At 52.8% G+C, this 23,355-nt stretch overlaps 11 protein-coding genes across 11 annotated transcripts; 4 read left to right on the top strand and 7 right to left on the bottom strand.

The window, feature by feature from the left end:
* Positions 1–350: 350 nt before the first annotated feature.
* APUU_50235A (uncharacterized protein) lies at positions 351–3,109 on the top strand (the record flags this gene model as incomplete). Its single annotated transcript, XM_041705210.1, has 7 exons — positions 351–788; positions 850–1,204; positions 1,249–1,372; positions 1,419–2,065; positions 2,123–2,223; positions 2,272–2,453; positions 2,512–3,109. 7 exons carry the CDS (start codon positions 351–353, stop codon positions 3,107–3,109), a joined length of 2,445 nt encoding a protein of 814 aa, XP_041557718.1.
* Positions 3,110–3,829: 720 nt separating this feature from the next.
* On the bottom strand, positions 3,830–5,279 carry APUU_50234S (uncharacterized protein; the record flags this gene model as incomplete). The annotated part of the gene is made up of 4 exons (XM_041705209.1): positions 3,830–4,132; positions 4,182–4,461; positions 4,512–4,728; positions 4,778–5,279. 4 exons carry the CDS (start codon positions 5,277–5,279, stop codon positions 3,830–3,832), a joined length of 1,302 nt encoding a protein of 433 aa, XP_041557717.1.
* Positions 5,280–6,687: 1,408 nt separating this feature from the next.
* On the top strand, positions 6,688–7,895 carry APUU_50233A (zinc-dependent alcohol dehydrogenase family protein; the record flags this gene model as incomplete). Its single annotated transcript, XM_041705208.1, has 3 exons — positions 6,688–6,852; positions 6,931–7,338; positions 7,407–7,895. The coding sequence occupies 3 exons, from the start codon at positions 6,688–6,690 to the stop codon at positions 7,893–7,895; spliced, it is 1,062 nt and encodes a 353-aa protein (XP_041557716.1).
* A 243-nt stretch (positions 7,896–8,138) lies between these two features.
* On the bottom strand, positions 8,139–8,836 carry APUU_50232S (glycoside hydrolase family 11 protein; the record flags this gene model as incomplete). The annotated part of the gene is made up of 2 exons (XM_041705206.1): positions 8,139–8,538; positions 8,583–8,836. 2 exons carry the CDS (start codon positions 8,834–8,836, stop codon positions 8,139–8,141), a joined length of 654 nt encoding a protein of 217 aa, XP_041557715.1.
* Positions 8,837–10,220: 1,384 nt separating this feature from the next.
* Positions 10,221–12,316, top strand: APUU_50231A (uncharacterized protein; the record flags this gene model as incomplete). The annotated part of the gene is made up of 7 exons (XM_041705205.1): positions 10,221–10,494; positions 10,554–10,628; positions 10,684–10,953; positions 11,018–11,295; positions 11,343–11,530; positions 11,575–11,788; positions 11,834–12,316. 7 exons carry the CDS (start codon positions 10,221–10,223, stop codon positions 12,314–12,316), a joined length of 1,782 nt encoding a protein of 593 aa, XP_041557714.1.
* Positions 12,317–12,640: 324 nt separating this feature from the next.
* APUU_50230A (intradiol ring-cleavage dioxygenase) lies at positions 12,641–13,693 on the top strand (the record flags this gene model as incomplete). Its single annotated transcript, XM_041705204.1, has 2 exons — positions 12,641–13,365; positions 13,417–13,693. The coding sequence occupies 2 exons, from the start codon at positions 12,641–12,643 to the stop codon at positions 13,691–13,693; spliced, it is 1,002 nt and encodes a 333-aa protein (XP_041557713.1).
* Positions 13,694–14,004: 311 nt separating this feature from the next.
* APUU_50229S (uncharacterized protein) lies at positions 14,005–15,115 on the bottom strand (the record flags this gene model as incomplete). The annotated part of the gene is made up of 3 exons (XM_041705203.1): positions 14,005–14,268; positions 14,318–14,931; positions 14,986–15,115. 3 exons carry the CDS (start codon positions 15,113–15,115, stop codon positions 14,005–14,007), a joined length of 1,008 nt encoding a protein of 335 aa, XP_041557712.1.
* Positions 15,116–15,428: 313 nt separating this feature from the next.
* Positions 15,429–16,124, bottom strand: APUU_50228S (zinc finger CCCH domain-containing RNA-binding protein; the record flags this gene model as incomplete). The annotated part of the gene is made up of 2 exons (XM_041705202.1): positions 15,429–15,757; positions 15,824–16,124. 2 exons carry the CDS (start codon positions 16,122–16,124, stop codon positions 15,429–15,431), a joined length of 630 nt encoding a protein of 209 aa, XP_041557711.1.
* A 612-nt stretch (positions 16,125–16,736) lies between these two features.
* On the bottom strand, positions 16,737–18,560 carry APUU_50227S (uncharacterized protein; the record flags this gene model as incomplete). Its single annotated transcript, XM_041705201.1, has 2 exons — positions 16,737–18,205; positions 18,254–18,560. 2 exons carry the CDS (start codon positions 18,558–18,560, stop codon positions 16,737–16,739), a joined length of 1,776 nt encoding a protein of 591 aa, XP_041557710.1.
* A 740-nt stretch (positions 18,561–19,300) lies between these two features.
* Positions 19,301–20,495, bottom strand: APUU_50226S (putative C2H2 finger domain protein (Kin17); the record flags this gene model as incomplete). The annotated part of the gene is made up of 4 exons (XM_041705200.1): positions 19,301–19,993; positions 20,057–20,237; positions 20,302–20,375; positions 20,442–20,495. The coding sequence occupies 4 exons, from the start codon at positions 20,493–20,495 to the stop codon at positions 19,301–19,303; spliced, it is 1,002 nt and encodes a 333-aa protein (XP_041557709.1).
* Positions 20,496–20,966: 471 nt separating this feature from the next.
* ARP9 (putative chromatin remodeling complex subunit (Arp9)) lies at positions 20,967–23,123 on the bottom strand (the record flags this gene model as incomplete). The annotated part of the gene is made up of 3 exons (XM_041705199.1): positions 20,967–21,538; positions 21,591–23,034; positions 23,094–23,123. 3 exons carry the CDS (start codon positions 23,121–23,123, stop codon positions 20,967–20,969), a joined length of 2,046 nt encoding a protein of 681 aa, XP_041557708.1.
* Between the last annotated feature and the right edge of the window lie 232 nt (positions 23,124–23,355).

Genomic DNA, 23,355 nt, shown 5'->3' with positions numbered 1-23,355 from the left:
AAAGTACGAGACAGGAATCCTGAGTCAGTGAGCGTTCCTGAAGAACGAAGCCACGACAGTTCGCTCTGCGGCCAATTCTTATTTAGCCGACTTGTGGTGGCGTTTCACGTAGACACAGACAGCGACGATCAGCCTCTCAGGGTCTCAGCCTGTTCAACAGTGCGAGTCAGGACCTGTCGATCTCGGAAAATACGTAGCATAATTTCTGCGTCGGTATTGCGGATCTCGTCGGCACGGACGTTTCATCTATACAAACCCTGGTCCTGTCGGCTTGGCGGCGACTGAATCTTTATTAAAGCATGGAATTTCCAGTTCAAACTGCACGCCGCGATACAGAGGTAGGTCTCAAAATGAAAAACATCCTAAAACTCGCAGCGCTGGCTGCCTCCCTTACGGCCACAGAGGCCCAGCTCAGGGTACGTTTGATGTCGTCAAGCGTGCGCCAACTCGCCGAGCCCGACTTTTCGACATTCGAAGTCGAAAGCGAAGCGCAGAGCTCCTCTGCCTCGTTTAACGATGTCAATTTCACCGTCTCCGCGCCCGAGGGGTCGTACCTGCAGGGCGATTACTACAAGTACCAGTACACGCGGGCTGTCTCGCACCTGGGCGAGCGCGTTGTGAACCAGGGTATCACCACGGACCCGGATAATCCGGGGCCTATTACGCTGTCGATTCTGGGGTTGGAAGAGGGTGAGCATACGCTGCTTACATGGCATAATCTGTGGTCAGAGCCTGAGGACTCTGCTGCCAGTGTGGCGGTTTCTGCTGGGGGCGAGGAGCTTGATGAGGTATGTTCCATGTTCCATGTTCCATGTTCCATTACTTAGGAAAGATGGCTGATGAAGGCAGGTTGAACCGTCGGTCCGAGTAGACAATATCTGGGAGTCGCAGACGTCGTACATTGCCTTTTCGGTTTCATCGCCTGACGAGGCTGTCGAGATCACATACACCCCGAATGGCGGCGACGGCCTCGTCTTCCTGAATGGCTTCGAGATCGATACTCCCGCTATAGGAAACCAGGTCTCCTTCCCGACTCCTGCGAACCGCGACGAGCGTTTGGAGCCTGAGGATGATAGTGTCACTGCCTCTTGGAGGGCTCCAACTGGTGTTGAGTCTCCTACGTACAATGTGTATCTTGGTACAGCCGAGGACGACCTCGCGGAGACTGGTAAAGGACTGAGTGAGCCGAGTGTGACTTTATCAGGTAAGTATACAGTGTAATATTATCCATCCTACTAACAGTGGCAGGCCTCAACACCCTCGACACCTTCTACTGGCGCGTTGATGTCGTCTCCGGGAATACCACCTACACCGGACGCACCTTCATGTTCCGCCTTGCCCATCTAGCCTTCCCCGGTGCAGAAGGATACGGGTTCGTCTGATAAAACCCTTGGAATATCCCTAACTAACAACCACAGCCGATTCGCACGCGGCGGACGCGGCGGCAAAGTCGTCAAAGTAACCAGCCTCGACGACACCGAAGACCCAGGCACATTGCGCCACGCCTTAACAATCGCAACCGGCCCGCGGACTGTCATCTTCGACGTCGGCGGCGTAATCACCACGACCTCCCGCATGACCGTCAACGGGAACTACATCACGCTGGCCGGCCAAACAGCACCGGGGAAGGGCATCGCCGTGCAGGGGTGGCCGCTTGGGCTATCCGGGGCGTCGGATGTGATAGTTCGACATCTGCGCGTGCGCCCTGGCTCTTCGACTGGGGAGACGGTCGACGGGATGGGAATGCAGGGGTCGAATTACTGTATCTTTGATCGGTGCTCGATGGGCTGGGCGATTGATGAGTCGTTCTCGTCGAGGGCTGCGAAGAATATTACCTTCCAGCGGAATATGATCTCGGAGCCGTTGAATGCTGCGGGGCATCAGAATTACCCTGAGGGCACGGAGCATGGGTATGCGGCGACTGTGGGGGGTGATGTTGCGAGTCTGCACCATAATCTGATTGCGCATGCAGAGGGGAGAAGCTGGAGTATGGGCGGTGGTGTGGATGATAATGCGAATTTTGCGGGACGGTTGGATATTCGCAATAACGTTGTTTATAACTTCGGTGCCTTACTTTCCCCCCCGTCTTCTGGATGGTTGTTAGGGCTAACGGTTTCTGCAGGCGGACGAGTCACCGACGGCGGTGCAATGGAGGTCAACTTTGTGGGAAATCTGTATAAGCAGGGTCCTGCAAGTGACCTAACATATGCACTCCAAGCTACAGTACCTGCACCCATTCCCAGCGGTATAAATACCTACTAACAACGGCAGTACGAGGACGACCTCCCCGGAAAGCAGCAGTACCACTGCGCCGGCAACTCCATGCCAGGCATCTTCGACCAGGACTCAACGCAGTTCGTCGACGACGGCACCGGTCAGACATCCGAGATAGCCTGCTACGCCGATATCAGCATCGACCCGGCCCCCAGCTACCAGAAGTTCTTCGATGAGCCGTGCGTCCCCCGACCCAATCATCCTTTCAGAAACCTATTCATTTGCTAACGTGGGTAGATTCTTCCCCTCCCATATAACCGAGCAACCATCCACAGAAGCATACAAGCGCGTCCTCTCCGACAGCGGCGCATCCCAACCAATCCTCGACGACCACGACGCACGCATAGTTCAAGAAACCGTCGACGGCACAACAACATACGAGGGTTCCGTCACGGGCAAACCAGGCCTGATCGACAACGAAGCCGACGCCGGCGGATTGGAAGAGTTCCCCACCGTCTCGCGCAGCGCGTCCTGGGACGCGGACGATAACGGCATTGCGGACTGGTGGGATGGATCGACTGGTGACGATGGGTATACGGTGCTGGAAGGGTACTTGAATTTCATGGCCGATCCGCATGTTTTTGTTGCTCCGGGTGGGAGTGTGGATGTTGGGCTTGGGAAGTTGGTGGCTGGGTTTACGGATCCTGGGTTTACGGTTGGGGAGACGGAAAATGGGCTTGGTGAGGTGCAGGTTGAGTCGGGGACTGCGACTTATACGTCTACTGGGGATGCTGGGGTTGATTACTTTACGGTTAGTGTTGAGGATAGCGAGGGGAGTACGTGGGAGCGGAGGGTTGGTGTTGCTATTTTTGAGGGGGCCGATGATGTTGAGTAGCTTACACTTAGTATATATTCTATGCTTCTCTATTATTTATTGTCTATTGTTTTCAGGTTGTTTCTTTTGTAAATAATTTTATGTATACGCAAAAATATGCAGTTCTATAGCGGTAGGCTGCGCGAATAGCTTCAACCAATCCTAGATAGGAAAGATAATATAGGATATTACAGGAGTGCAATAGCTGATTAGTTTAGTTCTACAGCCTTACTCAGTGGACCTCATGTTTCTTGAAAGTCATGTTCTAGTTGGCATGATACTACTCCTGGGACTACGATTGAGGTGCATTGACAGTGTGCTTGTGTGTAATGGTGAGCCATTTTATGGTACTCCCAATTTCAATTCAGAATAATAAGACACGCTGCGAGCCAGTAAAAAACACGGCATGCCAAAACCTCATTGAGGATAAAAGACATGGCCGGGAAAAAGGTCCTCGCAGCAACTAACATACAACCATCCCCAGTACAATTCCCAATGTCAACCCTGTAGTAAAATCACCAATAATAGAAGACCCTTGATGGAAGAAAATCAATAAATCAATAAAAGACATGCTGCGAGCCAGTAAAAACCCCAATGTGCAAAACCTCTTTGAGGAAAAGGCACAGCAGGAAAAGGTCCTCGCAACATGAATCAAATATCACAAAATAGAAAAAGGAATTTTAATTTCAGGAGCAACGGGCTCCTATCTCCAAGTCAATACAACACCAATCTATCACCAACTCAGCAAGCTCCAATGCCGAGTCGAGGTTTCTTGACAGGAGGCAAGGCCTCGTCCTCGAGATCGGCTTCTTCACTTGTCCTCTTGAATCCCCATGCCTGCTGTAGTTCTGGCATGGCCATGGGGTAGTCCTCGGTATCTCCAACAGGGGTTGACGCAAGATACCTGGCGAAAAGCTCATACCCGTTCGCCTCTGCCATCATCTCAGGGTTGTTGGCCTGGGAAACCCTAAAAACGACATTTTGTCCGTTGTAGTGGGCCTGGACAACCCGGACAACGTTCCTGATGACAGAGATGAGCATAACCTGTTACCATTAGCGTCTGTCTACCGTGAGTGGGTGAGCTAGGACTTACTGGCATGACCTTCTGCCTTTTGATATGCGGACGGCCGCTCTTGTACCGCGTGATCATCGCCGTGAGGATGGTTATGATCTCGCTGTGTACAAGGCCGCCGGAAAAGTCGTCAGGGCCGGGGCTCGCCACGATAAACTGTTCGTGAGGCTCACCCTCTGTCGCGACAAAGACACTCTGAACGAACCACCGATGGGTGGGAGTGTACTCCCGGGGCACGGTGATTTCGGAGTCTGCATTTGTGTAGCGGCCAAAAACGTTGTGTGGCTTTTGAAGCCGTAACCTGGACTGGTCAGTATATACTTCCTTGCATCGTTAGAGGAGAGGACTTACGGGTCGCGCCAGTTTGTGGCGTTGACGAGACTGATGACATCGTTCCTCGGGGGACATTGCCTGTCTAATTCGGCAAATGTCCACCAAACTTTGAATGCTGTGTTAATGTGAAGGCTGTCCACGGCGGCACGAGAGTCCAGGACAGGCCAGTGAGTTGTGAGCTCTACCTGATCCTCTATCTCGGCCAGCCGGGAGAGAGCCTGGCATTCTTCACAGTCTGCGGGCTGTCAGTTACAGGTCAATCGAGCATGCAAGAGTAAACTTACCATGTACCGGAAGGACATCACCGTCCGATTCCACGTTCCCATCGTCGTCTGAGGTCTTGTCTTGTTCGACCTGGACAGATTCCGGGGCGTCCCCCGAATTCTGGGCCAGACCTTGGCTGTCCACAACGTTCAGGACATGCCCAGAGTCGTCAGCAGGGACCAGGATCGGTGCATGCTTTTGGATGGTTTCCGTTGGCATGGGCTTGAAGAAGAAATCTGTGTTCAGGCTCTGGGGATCTATGATCGTATGTTCCCAGGCGAGGGGCAGATACTTCATCTCGATCCCGACCCGGCTTAGGGCTGTGGGACTCACTTCAACTCCTAGCCTTAGGGCTTTCTTGAGGATGCGCTCGAGATCGGTGACTATCCCTTTGCGCTCCTCTCTGATCATCTCATTTAGGGTGCCTTGCACGCCCTGCACGGCTATGGCTATGGCATGCCAGTTTAGTGGCATCCCATTACTAGCCTGGTTGGCTACGGGCTGTTGCATGAAGAAACTCATTTTGAGATAGATTGAGAGGTAAAATTGGTAGTAAAGTCAAGTAGAAGTAAGAGATAGGTAAGAGTAGAAGATGAGTTTGAGTTTGCTTGATAGTATGAGCAGAGCTGATAATACCAAGAGTGAAGAGATTTGTAGATGGGAAAATGGGAAGGAAGGACGGGGGGCCCTCGCAGGCAAGATATAGAGGGGGGAAAGTATATTCATGACTGCCAACAGCTGCAACGCTCAGAACGGCCCTTCTAAGTGACTCACTGCGGACGAAGTAGGTGCACACCATGGTGGAATGATTGCTATAGCAAAAGTTGGAACAGATATTCCTGGCCATTCAGTTTATAGTTTACCTCGGACAACTCCTCCGGTGGCGGGAGGGATATTGGGACACCATAGACGGCAGCTGCAAGGGGTCATTCGAGTAGCTATGGACTGTACGGCCATGGAGTGGCATGGACATGGACGAATGTCTCTGACGGTGGGTAGCACCTGCCCTCCACTGCTGCCCTCGACTGCGTTCGAAACACTGCTACGCAACGGGCAGCAGAGCTTCCCGCTGGCAGAATCCCCGGCATGCCCTACTTCTCCTCAGTTCCTTCTATTTACTCGTGAGTACAACTTCAATTTCTGTCAATTGCTACTTGCTCGCGTACAACGACCCAAAACTCCATCCTACGAACACTGTGTAAGAGAGTTAGCAATCGGCCATGCCTGGTCTTTGGTGTAGCAGTCTAGCGTCTCGAGATCATATACGAACAAACTTCCAATACTGACCCTCCATCACATGTACTCCCTTTCACAGTATACACCTGACCCTGATCCAGGTGGTGTTAGCGGCGAGATGAGTAAACAGTCATAACTAGCCCTTGAATCGCATGTGATTGTGTAGAGCTAACTTCGCAGCGCAAGTCTGACCAGCAATTGTTCCATGAGCTGGCGTTGCTGGCGTTGCTGGCGTGACTACTACATAAACTGGGCCGGAAGTTCGTTCCTGGGCCAGATATTGGGTAGCCCTAGGTATGCTTTAGGTTTCACTGAAAGTTTAAAAATACTTCGGCGACCACATATTTGGCTCCTAGTGCATTTGGTGTAATAGCACACTTGATATTTACAAAATTAAGCCAGAGTGTTGTTGTAGTATAGAATTATTAAATTGATCGTCAGTTCGTTACATCACAGCCCTAATGACTCGTGCCAAGACGAGTCACTGTGGACGCAACAAAAACAACTGACTCGGGTTTCTTCACAGCGACCCAACAATTCGATACCGATTCAATGCGGCTCCACAAGGTGGATATACTCGAACTCTACAGCCCATTATTAATCGTTTCGCCGGGGCTCGCGGAACCATCCTTCATTCACTCCCTGAATCGACTCCTACAGTAGCAGTGCGTGCGTACCTACGTAGTAAATAAAGATGCCACCGACAACAACAACCCCAGCATGGCTCCTAACAGGACAATCGGGACCCTCCAGCCTCGAATTCAACCCAGAATGCGAACTGCCGCCTCTGGGACCGAATGACGTCCTTGTGCGGATCCACGCCGCGTCGCTGAATTATCGCGAGTTGGCCATTGCGAATGTACATGAACCACCCTGCCACTGCCTACTTCCTACTGTCTACTGTTGCTGTCTAGTGAAAGCATGCTAACTTCACCAGGGAAAATTCAACATCTCCCTCCCCTCCCTTATAATCCCAGGCTCCGACGGCGCAGGAACAATCCTCTCAACAGGCGCCGCCGTATCCCGCCTCACTGCCGGCGACAGAGTCGTCGCACACCTCACAGTGGGAAAACCGGACGACGCACCCACTACATTCCCGGATATAAGCTCCGGGCTGGGCCACGGCGCGCACGGGACAATGAGGAGGTACGCTGTTTTCCATGAGACGTCGCTCGTGAAGATGCCTGCCACGCTGGGATTTCGGGAGGCGGCGACACTAACGTGCTCGGGGCTGACGGCGTGGAATGCGCTTTTTGGCGCTGCGCTTCCTGGACGGGGGAAGCTTGGGAAGGGCGATACGGTGCTTGTGCAGGGGAGTGGAGGTGTTAGTGTTGCTGCGCTGCAGGTATGGTTTGGTTCCTCCTGGTTACTTACCGGTACTATACAAGGGAGAAGAGTGCTGATGAATGATAGTTTGCTCTCGCTGCTGGTGCAACTGTCATTGCGACGACTAGTTCGTCTGTTAAAGCTGAGAGGCTTTCCTCACTGGGTGCGCACCATGTCATAAACTATGTGTCTACGCCGGACTGGGGTGAAGTTGCGAAATCTCTAACGACAGATAGCCAGGGAGTTGATCTTGTTGTTGACGTTGGTGGTCCGTCGACGGTGGCGCAATCGATGAAGGCCGTGCGGCCTGACGGGATTGTTGCGTTGACGGGGCTGCTAGGTGCTGGGGAAGAGAATGTGCCCTCGGTTATGGATGGGCTGGTTCATCTCTGTACGACGAGGGGGTTCCTGTTGGGTACTCGGGTGCAGTTTCAGGAGATGAATGCGTTTATCGATGAGAAGGGGATTAAGCCAGTGGTTGATGAGAAAGTATTTGGGTTCAAAGAGGTTAAAGAGGCGTATGACTATTTGGAAAGTCAGAAGCATTTCTCAAAGGTTGTTATTGATGTTGAATAGTAAATAATGCATAAACAGCATTGTTTCGGCGTCTGTGGTCCGTGTGTTTAGGGCAGGTCTTATATGCCGGCGTGTCGTGTCAAGTCCTACAGAAAGTTGTGAATACTTAATGCTCAAAGTTCTAGTCCTAGCTAATGTAATTCATATAGCAGGAAATACAGGAGAGAAGCGAGTGACGATTGACCTGATTCCTGAATCTTCTTATTTAATTTCAACCAGCATTTGCATTCTTAGAGCTTGTATCTAAGAGACGGTGATGGAAGCAGACCCGCTGCTCTGGTAGCCCTCAACGGCCATGATCTGGTAGTTGTGAGTACCCAGGGTCATTCCGAGACCAGTCCAAGCATCAAAGTGGTTTCCGATGGTGATGCTTCCAGATGAGCGCTTGTCCTGACGGACTGACCAGAACTGAGTGAACGTGGCAGTGCCGTCAATCGAAGGCGCGTTCTCGCGAGTCGCGGTGTAAATATCATAGGTGCCGCCGTCAGATTCAACGGTTCCCTTGTGCTCTGCGGCACTGCCGGGGTTGTAGTCACCGTATGACTCGACAACGTAGTACTCGATCAGAGGGTTCTGAGTCCAGCCGTACAAGCTAAGGTAGCCGTTGCCGTTGGGGCTGAAGGTGCCCTCAAAGTTGACGGTCCTGCTACGGTTAGCTTCCGAATTCAACTGGCCAAGGAGTCGTACCTGGTGCTTCCTGGGTTCCATCCCTTTCCACCGACAAAGTTGCCAACACCGTTCCATTCCACATCGAATGAGCCTCCGTCGCCATTGGTGTAGGTCACGTCGCCGCCGCCGTCGGTCCAGAAGGAGTAGTAGTAACCGTTGTTGGTGCCGGTGGAGCTCTCAGTGGAGCGCTGAGCGAGGCTCTTGTCGGAGGGAGCAGCGAAAGCTCCAACTGCGGCAGAGCACGCAACAAGAAGAGTCGAAAAAGAAACCATTTTGCTTGAGGATGTTGCTTGATTTGAGGGGCTGTTAGCTGTCGGGGCTGTCAAGTGAAGTCGTCCAGGGGCACGCTGCTTTATAGTCGACGGCCATCGTCAATTGGAAACGGAGATTCTGGATCTGGATAAACATCCGCAACACCGGTTGTTCAGGCTGGCCGGTTGAATCCCCTTAATGAAGGCATGTGGGCCATGTCATTGTTGACAGCCGTGTCTAGGGCGCGCGCGAGTGTCAGGGTGAAACCCAGGATGGTGTCAGAGGGCTGGTGGCTGGTTTCATAATCCACACTCGTTCAGAATAGCCTGATTCTATACCCCATCGGGGGTCTCTCCTCATCAGTTTCGTGTCTCAAGTAGAAAAGCTTCAGTCTTGGCACGTATAAGCATCCGCTAGGAGATTGGCATCCTCGAACAACGCAGGCACGGTCTAGACTCCGCAGGCCGAGACTCCTGCCGAATAGTCGTATCTAGACCAGTATACCACGAAAATCAGGCAGAATTGGCCCATCAGCGAGCTCCCTGCGGCCTTGCGATCTGCGATATAGTCAAATATCGGGTGGATATAGCCAAGTCCCGGTGGGGCTGAAACGCATGATCAACTCTAGACAGCTTGGCCGTCGACGGGCGATTGAGTTCTGCTTGGGCTGTCTTGTGTTTCTTCTGTGTAGGCTATATTGATGGTCCTCGATCGGTCAACCCATGTCGCCTCTGACGCAACTGCAGCGGCGGGTTGGGTTTCGCTCGGATTCGAAGTCATTGGCATGAAACACGGTTGTAGTCTTCGCAGTTGGGTGGTGTTAAGCTGTCTGAGTAGAGACTTTCAGTGACAAACTGTCGTTGATGCGCCAGTCGCTCAGTAGTGGCGCGCTGAACACGATGCCTGCCGCCGAGCAGCGACCTGTCAATGAGAGCTGGAATGGCCCATGCACGAGGTAAGGAGTGAGGAATGTTGTGAGAATCCAGAGTCCAGACTCGACAGTCAAGACTGAGACAGAAGGAGAGGCACGTGCCCCCACGTGTTCAAGCGTTGGTTGTTTTCTCCAAGAGTCCAAGTGAGATTCTTCCATCCTTCAGCTTCAGGCATCGTGATCCATCAGACCATCGCAGACCACTCTTCTTCCTTCCACCTCGCTGGCCAAGTGGGCGGAATGCCTTTCCTGCGCCAAGTCGCGCCGGCTCAAGCTTCAGTGGCTTGGATGGCTGCTGCCAGGGCTGGGTGTTCGCCGCAGTAAGCAAAGCTGCATGCCTCTCTCCAAAATGCCAACACGAGGCCGAACCATTGGCCGCTTCCCCCGCAGATCTCTCTCGTCCAGGGCAATGTCTCGGGAGATCGCTGGCTGTGTCGCCGGCCTCGCCGCGCTTGTGTGACGCTCTTTTCCCAATGACGACGTCCAAGGCCAACGCGACATGGGGGATGGGACGCCTTACTCCAGCCCGCCCCAAGGACCCCAGTCTGGGTTTTTGCTCGATTCTTCCACGCTGTGGGAGCGAGTTCCTGTCAACAATCGCGGCATTTTGCGAAATGTCGCGGTTATTCTGCCTCCTGCTTATGGCTACCGGCGTGCAAGTGGCAGCAAGTACAGTTCAAACAGTCGCGAAACGCGATGTGCAGGCCGACCTATCCGACGGGTTTTGTCGTAATTGGGTATTCGGCGGTATGTTCTCCGATTCGCGCTCAAGCTCCCAGAACGAGTTGACATAACAAAATGTCTAGCAAATATCGTCGGCGATGTTTTGTACATGAATGGCATGGATGGTGGGAGTCTTGACACCGATAAGAATGCGTCGAGTATGCCTGTGTCGCCGCTCCGTTTGAAATCCCCGATTGCTAACTTGTCGCAAAGACAACTATTTCATCAAGGTGGATCTCTCTGCTCCAGTTGATCTACAAGACGGGTCCAACTATAAACTGAGCTTGATTCCTACCGACGTCCCGAAGCTGAGAGACCAGGCACTGTGGTCAAATCAAGCCAACTCGACGCTTTTCAGCTACGGAGGACGGAGCCCGACTGGGAAAAAACCAGATGCTGGTGGAGTGTGGATGTACAGCATCTCCGATGGTTCGTGGGAGGAACAAAAGACATCTGTCAAACCCGTGCGACTTATTGAGGGTGGTATGACTTGACTTGCGAACTACCAGCTCTTATGTTCAATCAATGCTAATCCACAACTATACAGCATACGTCAATGTCCCCGAACTGCAGGCAGCGTATTACCTTGGCGGGTATCAAACCAAGCAAACGACCTCGTCAATAACCGACGGCACAAAATCCTATGCAACCGGCATGATCCAATACAACACAACTACAATGGAGTACACCATGCTCGAAGCCCCATTCACGCCTGTACAGCAAGGCGCGCTGGTTTATCTACCAGCCCGTGACAAGGGAGCTTTAGTTTTCCTCGGTGGTGAAGTTCCAGCTAGCAAAGACAGTATCGATACAGAAATTACTCCAGTGCGTTTACCAAGTTCACGTTTTAATCTACAGCCTAACAAACCCAGAACTCGTGGGATTACGTCCAGGTCTACGATATTGAAGCGGGTGTGTGGTATAAACAAACGACCACAGGCGACGTGGCACGTCGAACCCAGTTCTGCGCATCGGTTATGCATGATCCCTCATCGGAATCATTTCAGATCTACGTTATAAGCGGGGCGGACTATGAGAGTAAAGAGATAGTAAAAGACGTGTATGCAACACTTTCCCGGTCCAGGTCTTCTCTAACATGTACAGCTCATATCTGTCCATCCCTTCATTCAAATGGTACCGAGCGGCAGGCCTAGCCAAAGGTCGAATGTCCCATACGTGCCAAGCGTATGGGAGACAGATTCTCGGCGTTGGTGGACGCCAGAGCTATGTCCCCATAAGTGATCCCAAGGCAGGATGTTACAAAACGCCAGCCTTCCTATACGACGCGCAGTCCGAACTTGTTCGCAAAACCTTCGATGTGAGTTTGAAAAGAGAAATATTGTAACTTGTACTAACTTTACAGCCCGCGCTGCTGAGCTATTCCATCCCCTCCAGCACGGCGGGCGATATCCAAAACTCCCCGACGCCGTCAGTATGGGACAATCCGTCACTGGCCTTTCTCCTCACAGATAGGTCGAATAATAACACGAGTACCAAAGAAACCCAGACCAAACCCACAAACAAAGGCGCTATCGCAGGAGGAGTGGTCGGTGGCGTGGCTGGAGCCGCCGTTATCCTTGGGCTCATCTGGTTCTCTTTACTATCTCGACGGCGCAAGGCCCAGCAGGATGATACCGAGCAACCTAAAACAAGCGAGCGTAAACTGCCGATTCTAGGGGAGCTCTCTGCCAACCAAGCTCTTAGGGAGCTAGGTACGTCTCAGAGCAGAGTTGAGGTTGGAAGTCACGGAAGTCAGCTCTACGAGTTGGACGGTGGGCAGACGCAGCATAGTCAGAGTCAGAAACAGTCCATGGACAGACGGACCGAGGAACGACCCGAGCGATGAGTAGCGGCTTATTTAATATGTAATATCTAGACATACATAGTATCCCCACAAATTATAATTATCCTCGTGTACAATACCGAATATTCCCGTCAAGAGAGCGCCATTAATAATCCCACTTCTCCACCGTTCGGTGATCACTTCTCCACGTGGGGTTTGTGTATAGTGCCTGCTCCCAGCTGTATTGCCTGCCAGTATGTGGGGCCTGGTCAGCAAGATACACGGTCTTCCCCTCATTCAGAAGTTCTTAAAAACATCCCATTGCCAGGTGAAACACCTCTTAACCTGCATTGCCTAATCCTCAGGTACACAGCACCAACAAGCAAAATGCCACCAACAACACCCCCCTCAACCCTCCCACCTATGAAGGACCTCACAACCGAAAACATAACAGAGAATGTACACCTAGTAAACAGCCAATGCACCGACCCCCGCCTACGCTACCTCCTACACAGAATCGTAACGCACCTCCACGAATTCTGCCTCGAAACCCGCCTCGGCACCGAAGAATGGGCCGCCGGCGTGAAATTCCTCACAGAGATCGGGCAGATAAGCGACGACCTACGACATGAGATGATCCTGCTCTCGGACACGCTTGGTGTGTCGAGTCTTGTTGACGCAATTAACCACCCGCGCAGACCGCCGGCGACGGAGGGGACGGTGTTGGGGCCGTTCCATACGCATGACGCGGAGGATATGAGCCACGGCGCGGTATTACATTCGGACCCCGATGCGACGAAGCTGCTTGTGTTGGCTAGTATTAAGGATTGTGATGGAAATCCGGTGGACGGGGTGAAGGTTGATGTGTGGGAAGGGGATTCGAAGGGCTTCTATGACGTGCAGAACCCGAATCGGACGGGGCCTGATGGGCGTGGTGTGTTGAGGTCTGATGAGAATGGGGAGTTCTTTTTCCAGGCTATTGTGCCGGTACCGTATCCCATTCCGATGGATGGGCCTGTGGGGAAGATGCTGGTTGCCCTGGGGAGACATCCGAATCGGCCGGGGCATGTGCATTTTATGCTTGACAAGCCGGGTTATGATCTTTTGATAACGTGAGTTTCCAGGTACTTGAATGGGTTTGATTGCGGATGCTAATGAAGTAGGGCGCTCTATCCCCGTGGAGATCCATACGAGACGTCCGACCCGGTGTTTGGTGTGAAGGAGTCGCTTGTCGTCGATTTGACGACGGTTGAGGACGAGGGGATGGCGAAGAAGTACGGGGTCAAAGTTGGCACGAAGCTGCTGAAGCATGACTTTGTACTTTTGACGGAGCCACAGGCTCGCGAGTTGCGGAAGAAGAATGCTATTGAGGCGATGGAGAAACAGGGCAGGAAGGTGGTCTTTCATAATGATCTGCCTATTCCAGCGGAGAGCAGTTAATTCATTTTGATAATAAGATTCCTGCGGAGACAGTCTCCTGGCAGGGATAGTCTGTCTGCATACATTTCAGCCACCAGTCACAGTGTTCAGCTGCATCGTAATGCAGGTAAATGTTCGCCGTGGGTGACGAAGACTGGCTTCTGGATCACTTAAGCCGGTTGCGTGAAATTCAAGCGCAACGGCGAGCTGGTACTATCTGACGACACGATGGTCTGGAGAATCCAGTGGGCGGAGGTAGGCCGTAGATGAGCCGTAGATACCTATTCAGATACGTTGCATAGTCAATAGACTCGCATAGATACTCGTCAAGCTCAATCGCTAAGCTCCTCATCCATATCTCCGTCTGTAGTCTGCGTCTGCGACACTTGTGTGCTTGGTTGAACCATGCTCGGACGAGCACCACCACTCCGTCTATTCTGACCCGTCGTTACGACAGCACGCTCCCCGACAAATTTATCTCCTGGCCATGGGGCTCTGCATACCGGACACTGCTCCGCCTTCTGTACGCGGAAGAAATTGCGCATACAGTGATCGTGTAACCGGCCTAGACACTCACGATTGCCACAGCGTTGACCCTGTTCAGTTAGCCTAGCACACCATCAACAATAAGGACAAGCAACTTACAACCGTAATGATATCCCTGCACGCCGCACAGAACTTGATCTTATTATTCCTCCGCCCCTCCTCATTCTCATCATTATACGTCGCAACAAGCCATCCTCGTAGTTCCATCAGTCCCCGCGGACTCAACGTATAAAAATCCTTCCTACTCTTCTCAAACCACCCATCCTCAACAAGCTGCTTCAACACAGTCTCCGCCTGCGTCATGTTCAGCGGCTGCGCAGCCCCAGTCTGAGTAGCCTGCGTCGCAGAGCCCGCCTCACGCCTGTTCCCACCGCCCACTTTCGACTGCTGTATTGCCTCAATCGAGCCGACTGCCATCACCTCCGCGATCCGGGTGTTATTCGCCTCGAACATCCGGTCCAGAATGCGCTTCACGAAGGAGATCTCATCGGCTGTGTACGTCGTCGCGAGCTGGGTCAGGGCGTCGCTGGTGGTGTTTACGAGGGCGTAAACGCGCTCCGGGGCGACAGCTTCGGTGAGCGGGGCGTTGACTTGGAGTTGAGGGAGTGTGCTTCTGATTTCGAGATCGAAGGGGGAGATTGCGGAGTTCGCGGCGGTGATGAAGGTGGAGAGGTCTTCTTCTGTGATGTCGTCTTCGGAGACAGTATCTCCTCCTGTTCGAGACGGTCAGCAAAGCCCGAGATGATACATTCTTTTGACAAACGTACCGTGGACTGAGAGGATAGCAGCGAGGAGGGGTTTTGATTCTTCGTAGGTCAGTGTTGAACGGGCCATCAAGGCCTGGAGGAAGGCCCTGTTGCTATCATCGTAGGCGTGTCTTTGCGTGCCGTGTGCCATTGCAATTTTAATACTGAGGTATCTAATTCAGGCGAGCCGACAGGAATTGCATGATGGAGAGCGGGGAGTTGTACCTGGCAGACTTTCTTTGTCGGACGCGACGGACGCGCCCCGAGCGGATGCCAAGAGCTGCCATTATCTCCCAATCGGGATGCATTCACCTACTTCCACTACTATTGCTGGGCATATTAGGTACTACTCTTGAGGATACGGAAGATATTGCAATGCCATTACTAGAAAAGCTTTGATATCATAACTAAAAGTACAAACAGCATTCTCCCAACGCCCCGTATGAAACACAAACATCAGATGCCTAAAATCTCCGCCGTGTAGGCTCCGGGCTGGGACTGCGTGTGGCACTCCGCGCATCGCGGCCACGGTCCTTCAACCATTTCTTGGTGCTGAGGCGAAGCTCCCGGTCCAGCTCGTTGCTGGGGTCTTTCCGGTGAATGAAGTTGCAGAACCCGCCGCGAACACACCCCTCGCCACTATTTAGGCGACAGCACGCTTCTCGGAAATCGGTAACCGGTGATAATTCGCAATATATTGGTCGCGCGGCGTACCATCGGGAGTTCAGCGTATCGCAAGCTGCCTGTGCATCTTCTTCGTACTTGAATCGGGCATAGACATTCCCGATGAGGTCTGCGATAGAAAAAGCAAAATTAGCTTCGGCGAAGACAAGCGCAAGTAGAAGGGGGAAAGACTTACGGTCATTATTGTTGTCGCACACCACTAATTCCTCCAGCTCGCCGTACTTGCACATCTCACACCAGACATCCTCGTAGAACGCATCGAAGTGGTTCTGCAGCTGGCTGGGGTTCATCTTGCTCTTGGGGTCGTACGCGGGATTTTGGTACATGTTCGGCATGAGGACTGTCTGCGAATATGAGGGCTTGACATGTTTGCGCGAGCAGCGGTCACCGTGTCTGCAGGCGCCGATCTTGTAGTAGAACGAGCAGTTGACTTTGTCTTGCTCGGTTCCGAAGATGGAGGCGAGGTAGTTGGCCATTGTTGCGGGGGCGCTATCAAAAAGGGTGTAAAAGCGTGCGACTAACGAGGTAATTCGGAGTTAAAGGAGGGAGACCAGGTATGTCGCGACGAGAGGTGCGGTGGCGAGGATGCAGATGGCTTGCTGTGGCTTCAAGATCCCCAGCTCCAACTGAAGATTCTGGCCAGCTCGCGGAGTGCTGACTAAGTTGCCGCCTGAGGCAGAACCTTCCAGCATCAACCACAACCACAGCATAGCCATCCATCCACAGCTGCATTTATATTTAATGTAAAATCTCATTTATAAACTCCTTTGTTGTTATTATGTCCCTTTCCTCAGGACTATTATCATACATGTTTCTTTAAGATGCCCTCCGAGAGCGGCATCGGCATTTGTTTTTAGGGGCTATAGCTTACTCTAATGCTTTGAAGATATTTAGGCTACCTTGGATAACCAGGTGAATACAAACAATCGACACCAAACGGTGTCTATTTTCTATTTTACTCTCTTATACGTACACACTCAACCAAAGTCCACGCTATAACCGGAAAATCTTGAGTTCACCATATACTACCATTTATGCGTAGTCCTTGCTTGTCTCGCCTATCCCCACCCAAGTACCTCGTTGAGCTCCTAGTGGTTATAGTGAGCCCTGCACTTTCCCGGCTTGCGGGTAGGAGTGGCCGTGGCAGCTTCACCGGTAGTGGTGGTCTCAGCTGACTCGCCAGTGACATCAGCTCCAGTGGGTAGGCTAGCTTCACCATGGGTGGCAGTCTCAGTGGTGGCACCAGTAGTCTGGGCGGCAACCTGCGTGTTCTCGGTGCCGGACGCAGTTACGGAGACATCATCAGAGGCAGACACAGTGGCAGAAGCCGATTCAGATCCAGATCCAGATGCACTCGCAGCAGCAGAGCCAGAGCCAGATCCAGAGCTGGAGCTAGAACTACCTTCCGAACCATTCAGCCCAATGCAGGCAAAGCTAATCTTCTTCGTAGTGTCAGTCGACTGTCCACCATATCCACCAACGGTGTCAGCCAGGTCCCACTCCATGCTCACGTACGGCCAGCAGATCCGGTCGCCGATGTTCACGAGGTCACCAGCGACGTAGATATCAGAGCTGTTGAGAGCAGTTCCCACAGCCTTGCCATTCTTGTCAATCTGTTGAAAGTACGTTCCGGAGAACGCACCCTTGCAACCCATGGCAATGAACTCATCGCAGGTCGGGTTGTCAATCTGCTCCCAGGTGATGAGGGCACTGTCGGCGCCGAACGCGGCAACGCGGACGTTGGAGTGATCGGCCTTCCCCTCAGTGACCCAGGTAATCTGGCTATCGGCATCCTGGGCACCGACTTCAGAGGTCGCCTGCTTTCCGACAAGCGTGTTCTTGTCGGATAAAAGCGTGACGGCGACGTTGCGGTTCTCGTTGCGGGGGAGGACGTGCGTGTACCCAGCACCCATCCAGTCGTTCTCGGTGACCTGGACAGCGCCGCGAGAGGGCCACGCGAAGATGTACCGCGAGCTATCGCCGAATTTGACGAGGGCGCTGTAGCTGCCGCCCATACCACCCATGGGTTCACCGGAGGCACCGTTGGTGGTGTTCTCGTTGGAGATCTTGACGCCTTCGGTTGTCATTCCCTGCCCCTTAGTGTTGAGCCAGATGGCGCCCTGGTCTTCGGCGCAGATACTGGCGAAGGGAGCCTCGGAGGCTTCTTCGAACGCGATACCTGTGTTGTGACTGCATCCCCAGGTGCTGGTTGCACCGGAGATGGTCTGGAGTTTACCGGCGTCATTGACGTATTGGATGCTGTCGCCGAAGTGGCCGGAGGCAGAGCCAGAGTAGGCTGTCACGACGAAATAGGCGCCGTAGAGACCGGCTTCAGCAGAGTAGACGAGGTCGCCGTTGATGTCAGGGGAAGCGAGGGAGCCGTCGGCTGATTCGACGTCGGGGCCACCGAGCCAGGTCTTCCAGGTTTGCTTGCCGTTGGTGTAACGGTAGAGAGCAGCGACAGGAGTGTTGTCGGGTGGTGCATTGGAGGTTCCGGAGGGCATGGCCTCGTTGGTGAGGAGAGCGAAGCCGTCATTGTGGGCGACCAGACCGCCGGCTATACTTGTTAGCTTCTTCTACAGCAACTCGATAGCGATCTGAATACCTTCTTTTCCGCCAGTCACGGTAACAGTAGACCCCACTGCCTTGAACGTGCTAGGGTCCACCTTCTGGACGTGGACGTCCGTCTCGCTCGAGTCCAGATAGGCAAGGTAAGCCGATTCTCCATCTGGGGAAACAGCGAACGGGGTACGTCGGTGATGAGCATACCCAGTCCAGTAGGCCTCCTCGACGGGGTTGAACGAAGAGGTGAGTTCGAGCGAGCCAACATAGGTCTCAAGGAGCGACTCATCTAGGGCAGCGGTGACGCTCTGCGCCGCAGCGAGCACGGCTCCCAGAAGAAAGATCTTCATAGTTAAGGTTAATGAATGAAAGTAACTATCGGCCAGCGATACGAACTAAAAAGCAACAAAAAGAGTGACGAATTGGCTGATCTTCCAGACTGCAATGCAGATCATGGATGGGTATACCGCGAATATATGGTGTACCGGAATGGGACCATGCATATTGCGCCAAGGGCCTAGGCTTGTTGAGTCTGCAGGATCCGAATCTTTCCCTGCCCTCAAAGCAGGCTGTCTGGGATAGAAATTGCAAAATGAAGACATGCCCCTAAATTGGTGGGACCGTTTCACCAGTGAGCTGGGACCGCCTCATAAAGTGGCTCTCCGGCTCAGCTAAGCGGAATCTCCGGATCAGAGCTGAGTCTGGGCATTCAATATTTTAATCAAGCTAAAACGGCTGTATGAGTGCGAGGGGCATGGAATTTATTGCTGTGAAGCTGTCGAATCGAACCAGGTAGCTTATTTGAGGCTATTCCTAAATCTCTATTTAGATGCACGGATGAAGATTTCAGACGATAAGCATACCAGGACTGTCCTGGTGTTCCACGTTCGCTCGCTTTATTAGGGTACGAGTCGACACGAACTGGTGCTGCCCATAGTGGGCGTCCGGACTACCAGGCAGTAGATAATGAACTCGGAAGATTCTAGCCCTGTCTCGACAGCAGTTGGAGTTTGTTAGGGACCTGCCCGGCGGGGGTTGAGGGCTCCGTTAGAGGACCCCTGAGAAGATAATGGGTATTTGCGCTGTCTCTTCATGAAACTTTCGGCCGTTTGGGGTTCGGCATTCCTCCGCCGCCCAAGCGCTTCCGCTGCATGGCCTCCATCTCTTGTTTCATGATTCGCTCCTGCTCTGTCATTTTCTTCGGCTGGGGCATGACAGATCCCTTCTTCCCCGCTAGCGGGTTCTTCTTCGCTGCGGATGCGAACACGTTCTTCGGCTTGCCATTACCACCTCCTAACGACAAAGACACCTTCGGCGCGGCTTGAGGAGCTTGCGTCGGCGCAGGGGAGGCGGCGGCTGATGAGTCCTCCGGGGTTGCTGAGGAAGTTTCCTTTTCCTTCTCCTCAGGCGACTGTGTCTGCGACTGTTCGGCGGCAGGTGGCGTAGGCTTCGCACCAAATCCAATATTCAGCTTCACTTTCTCTCCCTCCTTGCGCTGTAGATTCCTTGCCTCGGGATCGATGTCTTCCTCCTGCTCCTTCTCATTCACCCGCGCACGCTCAACCTGTTCCTGGATCAACCGCTGCTCTCGCTCCTCATCACCCCGATCCTGCCGTTCCTTCTTCATGATCGCCTCCCGTCGCCGCATCGCATCCGGACTCCGATCGATATATGAAACGAAAAGGCCCTTTTCCGTCTCCTCAACATGACACAGGCCCTCGCGACCAAGATGCGCCGCAAACTGGTTAAGACTCTTCCACTTCGTCGCGTTCATGTGAATGTGCTAATCAACACCAGTTAGAGTCATTATTCTCCATTTAAACCAAAAGAAAGGAGCGCAACCCACCTCCTTATCAGCAATAACCTGCTGGTAGAACTGGTTGATATGCACCTTCTTCTCGCCGTGCGTAGACTTCAACAGATCTATGAAATTTTTGATAAACTGCTTGCTGTAATCTTCGATATACCGCTTCGGGTCCTCGCCAATGAGCAGGACCTGTCGGACATGGCTTTCGCTTGCGACGTGGCTATTTGAAGAACATTAGCACTCCGTTTTAATGGTTTGGATCCCTCCAGGTGATATAAACTGACCACTTGAACCCGTTCTCATCGCGCATCTGGCGCTCACATGCTTGACAGTACCACCGTAGCCGACCTAAGCCTTTCTGGTTAATTGTTAGCACTCGATCTTATCGCTGGAACCGATTTGATGGGACTAGAAGGAAACGTACGGCTTTCATCTTATTGCTGAGGGATTTGGTGCTCCCCGCTTCGGCTCGCGGCATTTTGGCGGTTGATGTATGTCTATCCCGTCTAGAAATTTAAGTGTCTTTGTTCAAGGCGAGCGTGGTGTCGGGGAAGAAGTCGGTGGCGGAGATGGAGATGGAGAACCAGCCAACCCGCTTATCTAAGTTATGGTGATCGGGTCACGTGCCTATTTCCTTTTTCGTAACAAACTTATGAAAGCAACAAAGGATGCATTACAAGCAAGTCTCAGATCATTATTAAAGCTTGCATTGAAATATCTACTGTATTAAACCAAACTCCACCTATCCTACCAGCATCCTAAGGTTGCTTTTCTTGGGAAATAACGAAAACGACGCCCCGTAAAATACACAAAAGTACTGAAAGATCAAGCACAGGCAAGATGACAAAGAAGTACCAATTCTAACGTGAAATAATCATATATGACCGGTATATCCGCACCGAGATAGTGATGTTGAGAGTAGTACTAGACCGTGTCGTGGCTAGCGGACTCACATAACATACTCATGAATCGCCGATGGCCCGTTCTCGTTATACTCAACACGGCTCATGAAGCCCTTGCTGAGACCCTGGTCGATGACAAAGACGACCTTGGATGCGACTTGCGCGCCGAGGAAAACAGCCTCTTCCATGCCGCGGTGACCACCAGTGGCAGCAGGGCCGGGAGGCCCGTTAAGGCTGGGGTTATTTTGCGGGGCGGTTGTGGCAGTCTGCTCTTTCCACTCGGAGAAGTACTCGGGTGGCCTTAGAGTCTTGACGGAGGTTGGGGTTTGCGAGTGGCCGGTAGAGCGGTGGCGAGACATGGTCGGGTCCATCAACGGTGTTCCTGGCGGCATGCCGGCAGCGGCGGGGTTGTTGGAGTGGGTGGCAGCGACGAGAAGAGGGTTTACACCGCCGCCTTGGTTTTGCATTGGGCCGGGAAGGCCTTGAGGCGCAGGAGTGTTTGTTCCGCCGGTGGGGAGGGGTGTGGAGAAGTTGGAGGGAATTTCTGAGGTGAAGATGGTACCGGATGGCGAGAGGACGAACCTTTGAGTGATTGTGCTGAGAAGGGCCTGAGTGAAACCTGTGAGATGTTAGTGGACGGAACGAGAATGGTAAAGGTGCATGGTACTAACCCTTGACCTTGCTACCGTTACCGACAACGATCAGCGAATCCCACAGCTCACTACGCTTCGTGGCATCAGGAACAGCAAGGATGGTGTGGTGGATCTGTGTCGCGATGTCCTCAAGGAGACCGCCGGACAGTCTGTCGCCTGTCTTTTGCTTTGGCGTCGCAGCGAGGAAGCGTTCAACTCCGACTTCAATATCTCTTGTCTGGCGGATGAAGCGTCCTGGGCCGCTGGGTGTGTCCTTCTCCGGCTCTAACTTGACAAATTCCTGGAACTGGAATGTAGCCTTGTCTTTCTTGGAATTGGGAAGGCGAACAGCCTTAGCATTTGGATCAGCGCCTTTCTTCACGGTTCCCTTCTCCTTTTCCCGAGCAGCAAGGTATTCGCTGGTGTGGCCGCCGCTGACAATAGCCGCTACATCCAGAACGCCCTCCTCTTCTTCATTCTCCGCAGTGCCGTTCTGGTTCTTGGGTTGCTGATTCTCCCCCGAAGGTCCAGGCTGTGTCGTAGGGACAGGGGCAGGTTGACTTCCTTCTTGGTGTGCAGTAGCCGCGGCGCCCGGTAGAGGCGTTCCTGCAGATAGAAGCTCGGTAATGTTGCTCCGCTTCAACTGTTCACACATCTCCCTGGTAAAACCCTTCGGGCCCAGCAGCTCTTGAAGTCGGTCGGTCAAGTAGTCACCACCACATCCCTCCAACGCGGTACCTCTACCGTGCTCGTTGACCAGGAAGTCCGTAACCGCGGTGACATTGACTTTGTTCTTTCCAACATCGACAACCGTTGCAGTCGCCGTGCCATAGCCATAGCAAACCGCGACCGCAGAATCCATAAGACAAAATGCGGGCGTCTTGAACTTTTCAAACACAAATTGCGTTATCGCCTCCCTGTCGCGCAGCGACCAAGCCGGCTCAGCGATAAGCATGATGGGTGTATGGAACGGTGGGCTGAGCGTATTATGAACATGCGTCAGGAGAGCAAAGAAACACCCCCAATCAACGATACGTCCGTTCTCAATGGGGAAAATCGCCCCCTCCTCAGACGCAACGTCTTCCTCGTAGAAAATCTCCTCCACCGTCTGGCCATCCCCGTTCTCTTCGTTTTCACCTTCCTTCACCTCGCCCTCCGCCGCGTTCTCACCGTTCTCGGTCTTTGGCTCGTCGGTACTCTCAGGCTTGGGCGCGTCGGTGGTCTCCGTCCCTTCTTGCGTGGCCTGCTGCTGTGGCTGCTGGTCGGCTTCCTTCATCTCCACGTCTTCCTTCTCCTTCGGTGCAGGTGCATCCTGCCCATTGGATATTTTCACCTCCTGTCGCCTCTCGCGGATCTTGTGCGGTTCATATTCGCCCTTTTTCTCGGCGGGGAACATTCGCGAGGGGAAGCGATACCGGGCCGGGGTGAAGGACTCTGGGAGGCCTAGTTGCGCCAGGGTCACTTGCGATCCTGGCGCAATTATCTATCAATTAATTAGCACGTATTTTTCGTGGAATGGAATGTTCAAATGGCAAGACGTACCAGAATATGCTCATCCTTAAATGGCGGCATTCTTGCGCTGGGAGACGATGCGTGATGGAGGCTCTTGGAGGTTCCGCGGTGTTTGCTGCGACCTTGCGCGCTGAGGTTGGGCGGGGCCAGATCCGGTTAGCGCATTTCGGCTCCAGACACAATCGATCGAAACTCGCTGCACTGAAAGCTTTGAACAGTTTTGATGTTGTTTGTTATTATACGGTTGAAGAGTAGTGATTAAAAAATAATATTGTAATGAAATAAAAAACTT

The sequence above is a fragment of the Aspergillus puulaauensis genome, chromosome 5, assembly GCF_016861865.1.
Source record: "Aspergillus puulaauensis MK2 DNA, chromosome 5, nearly complete sequence".
Classification (NCBI taxonomy): domain Eukaryota; kingdom Fungi; phylum Ascomycota; class Eurotiomycetes; order Eurotiales; family Aspergillaceae; genus Aspergillus; species Aspergillus puulaauensis.
Note: the sequence above shows the minus strand (reverse complement) of the source record. Positions and strands in the feature narration are given on the sequence as shown.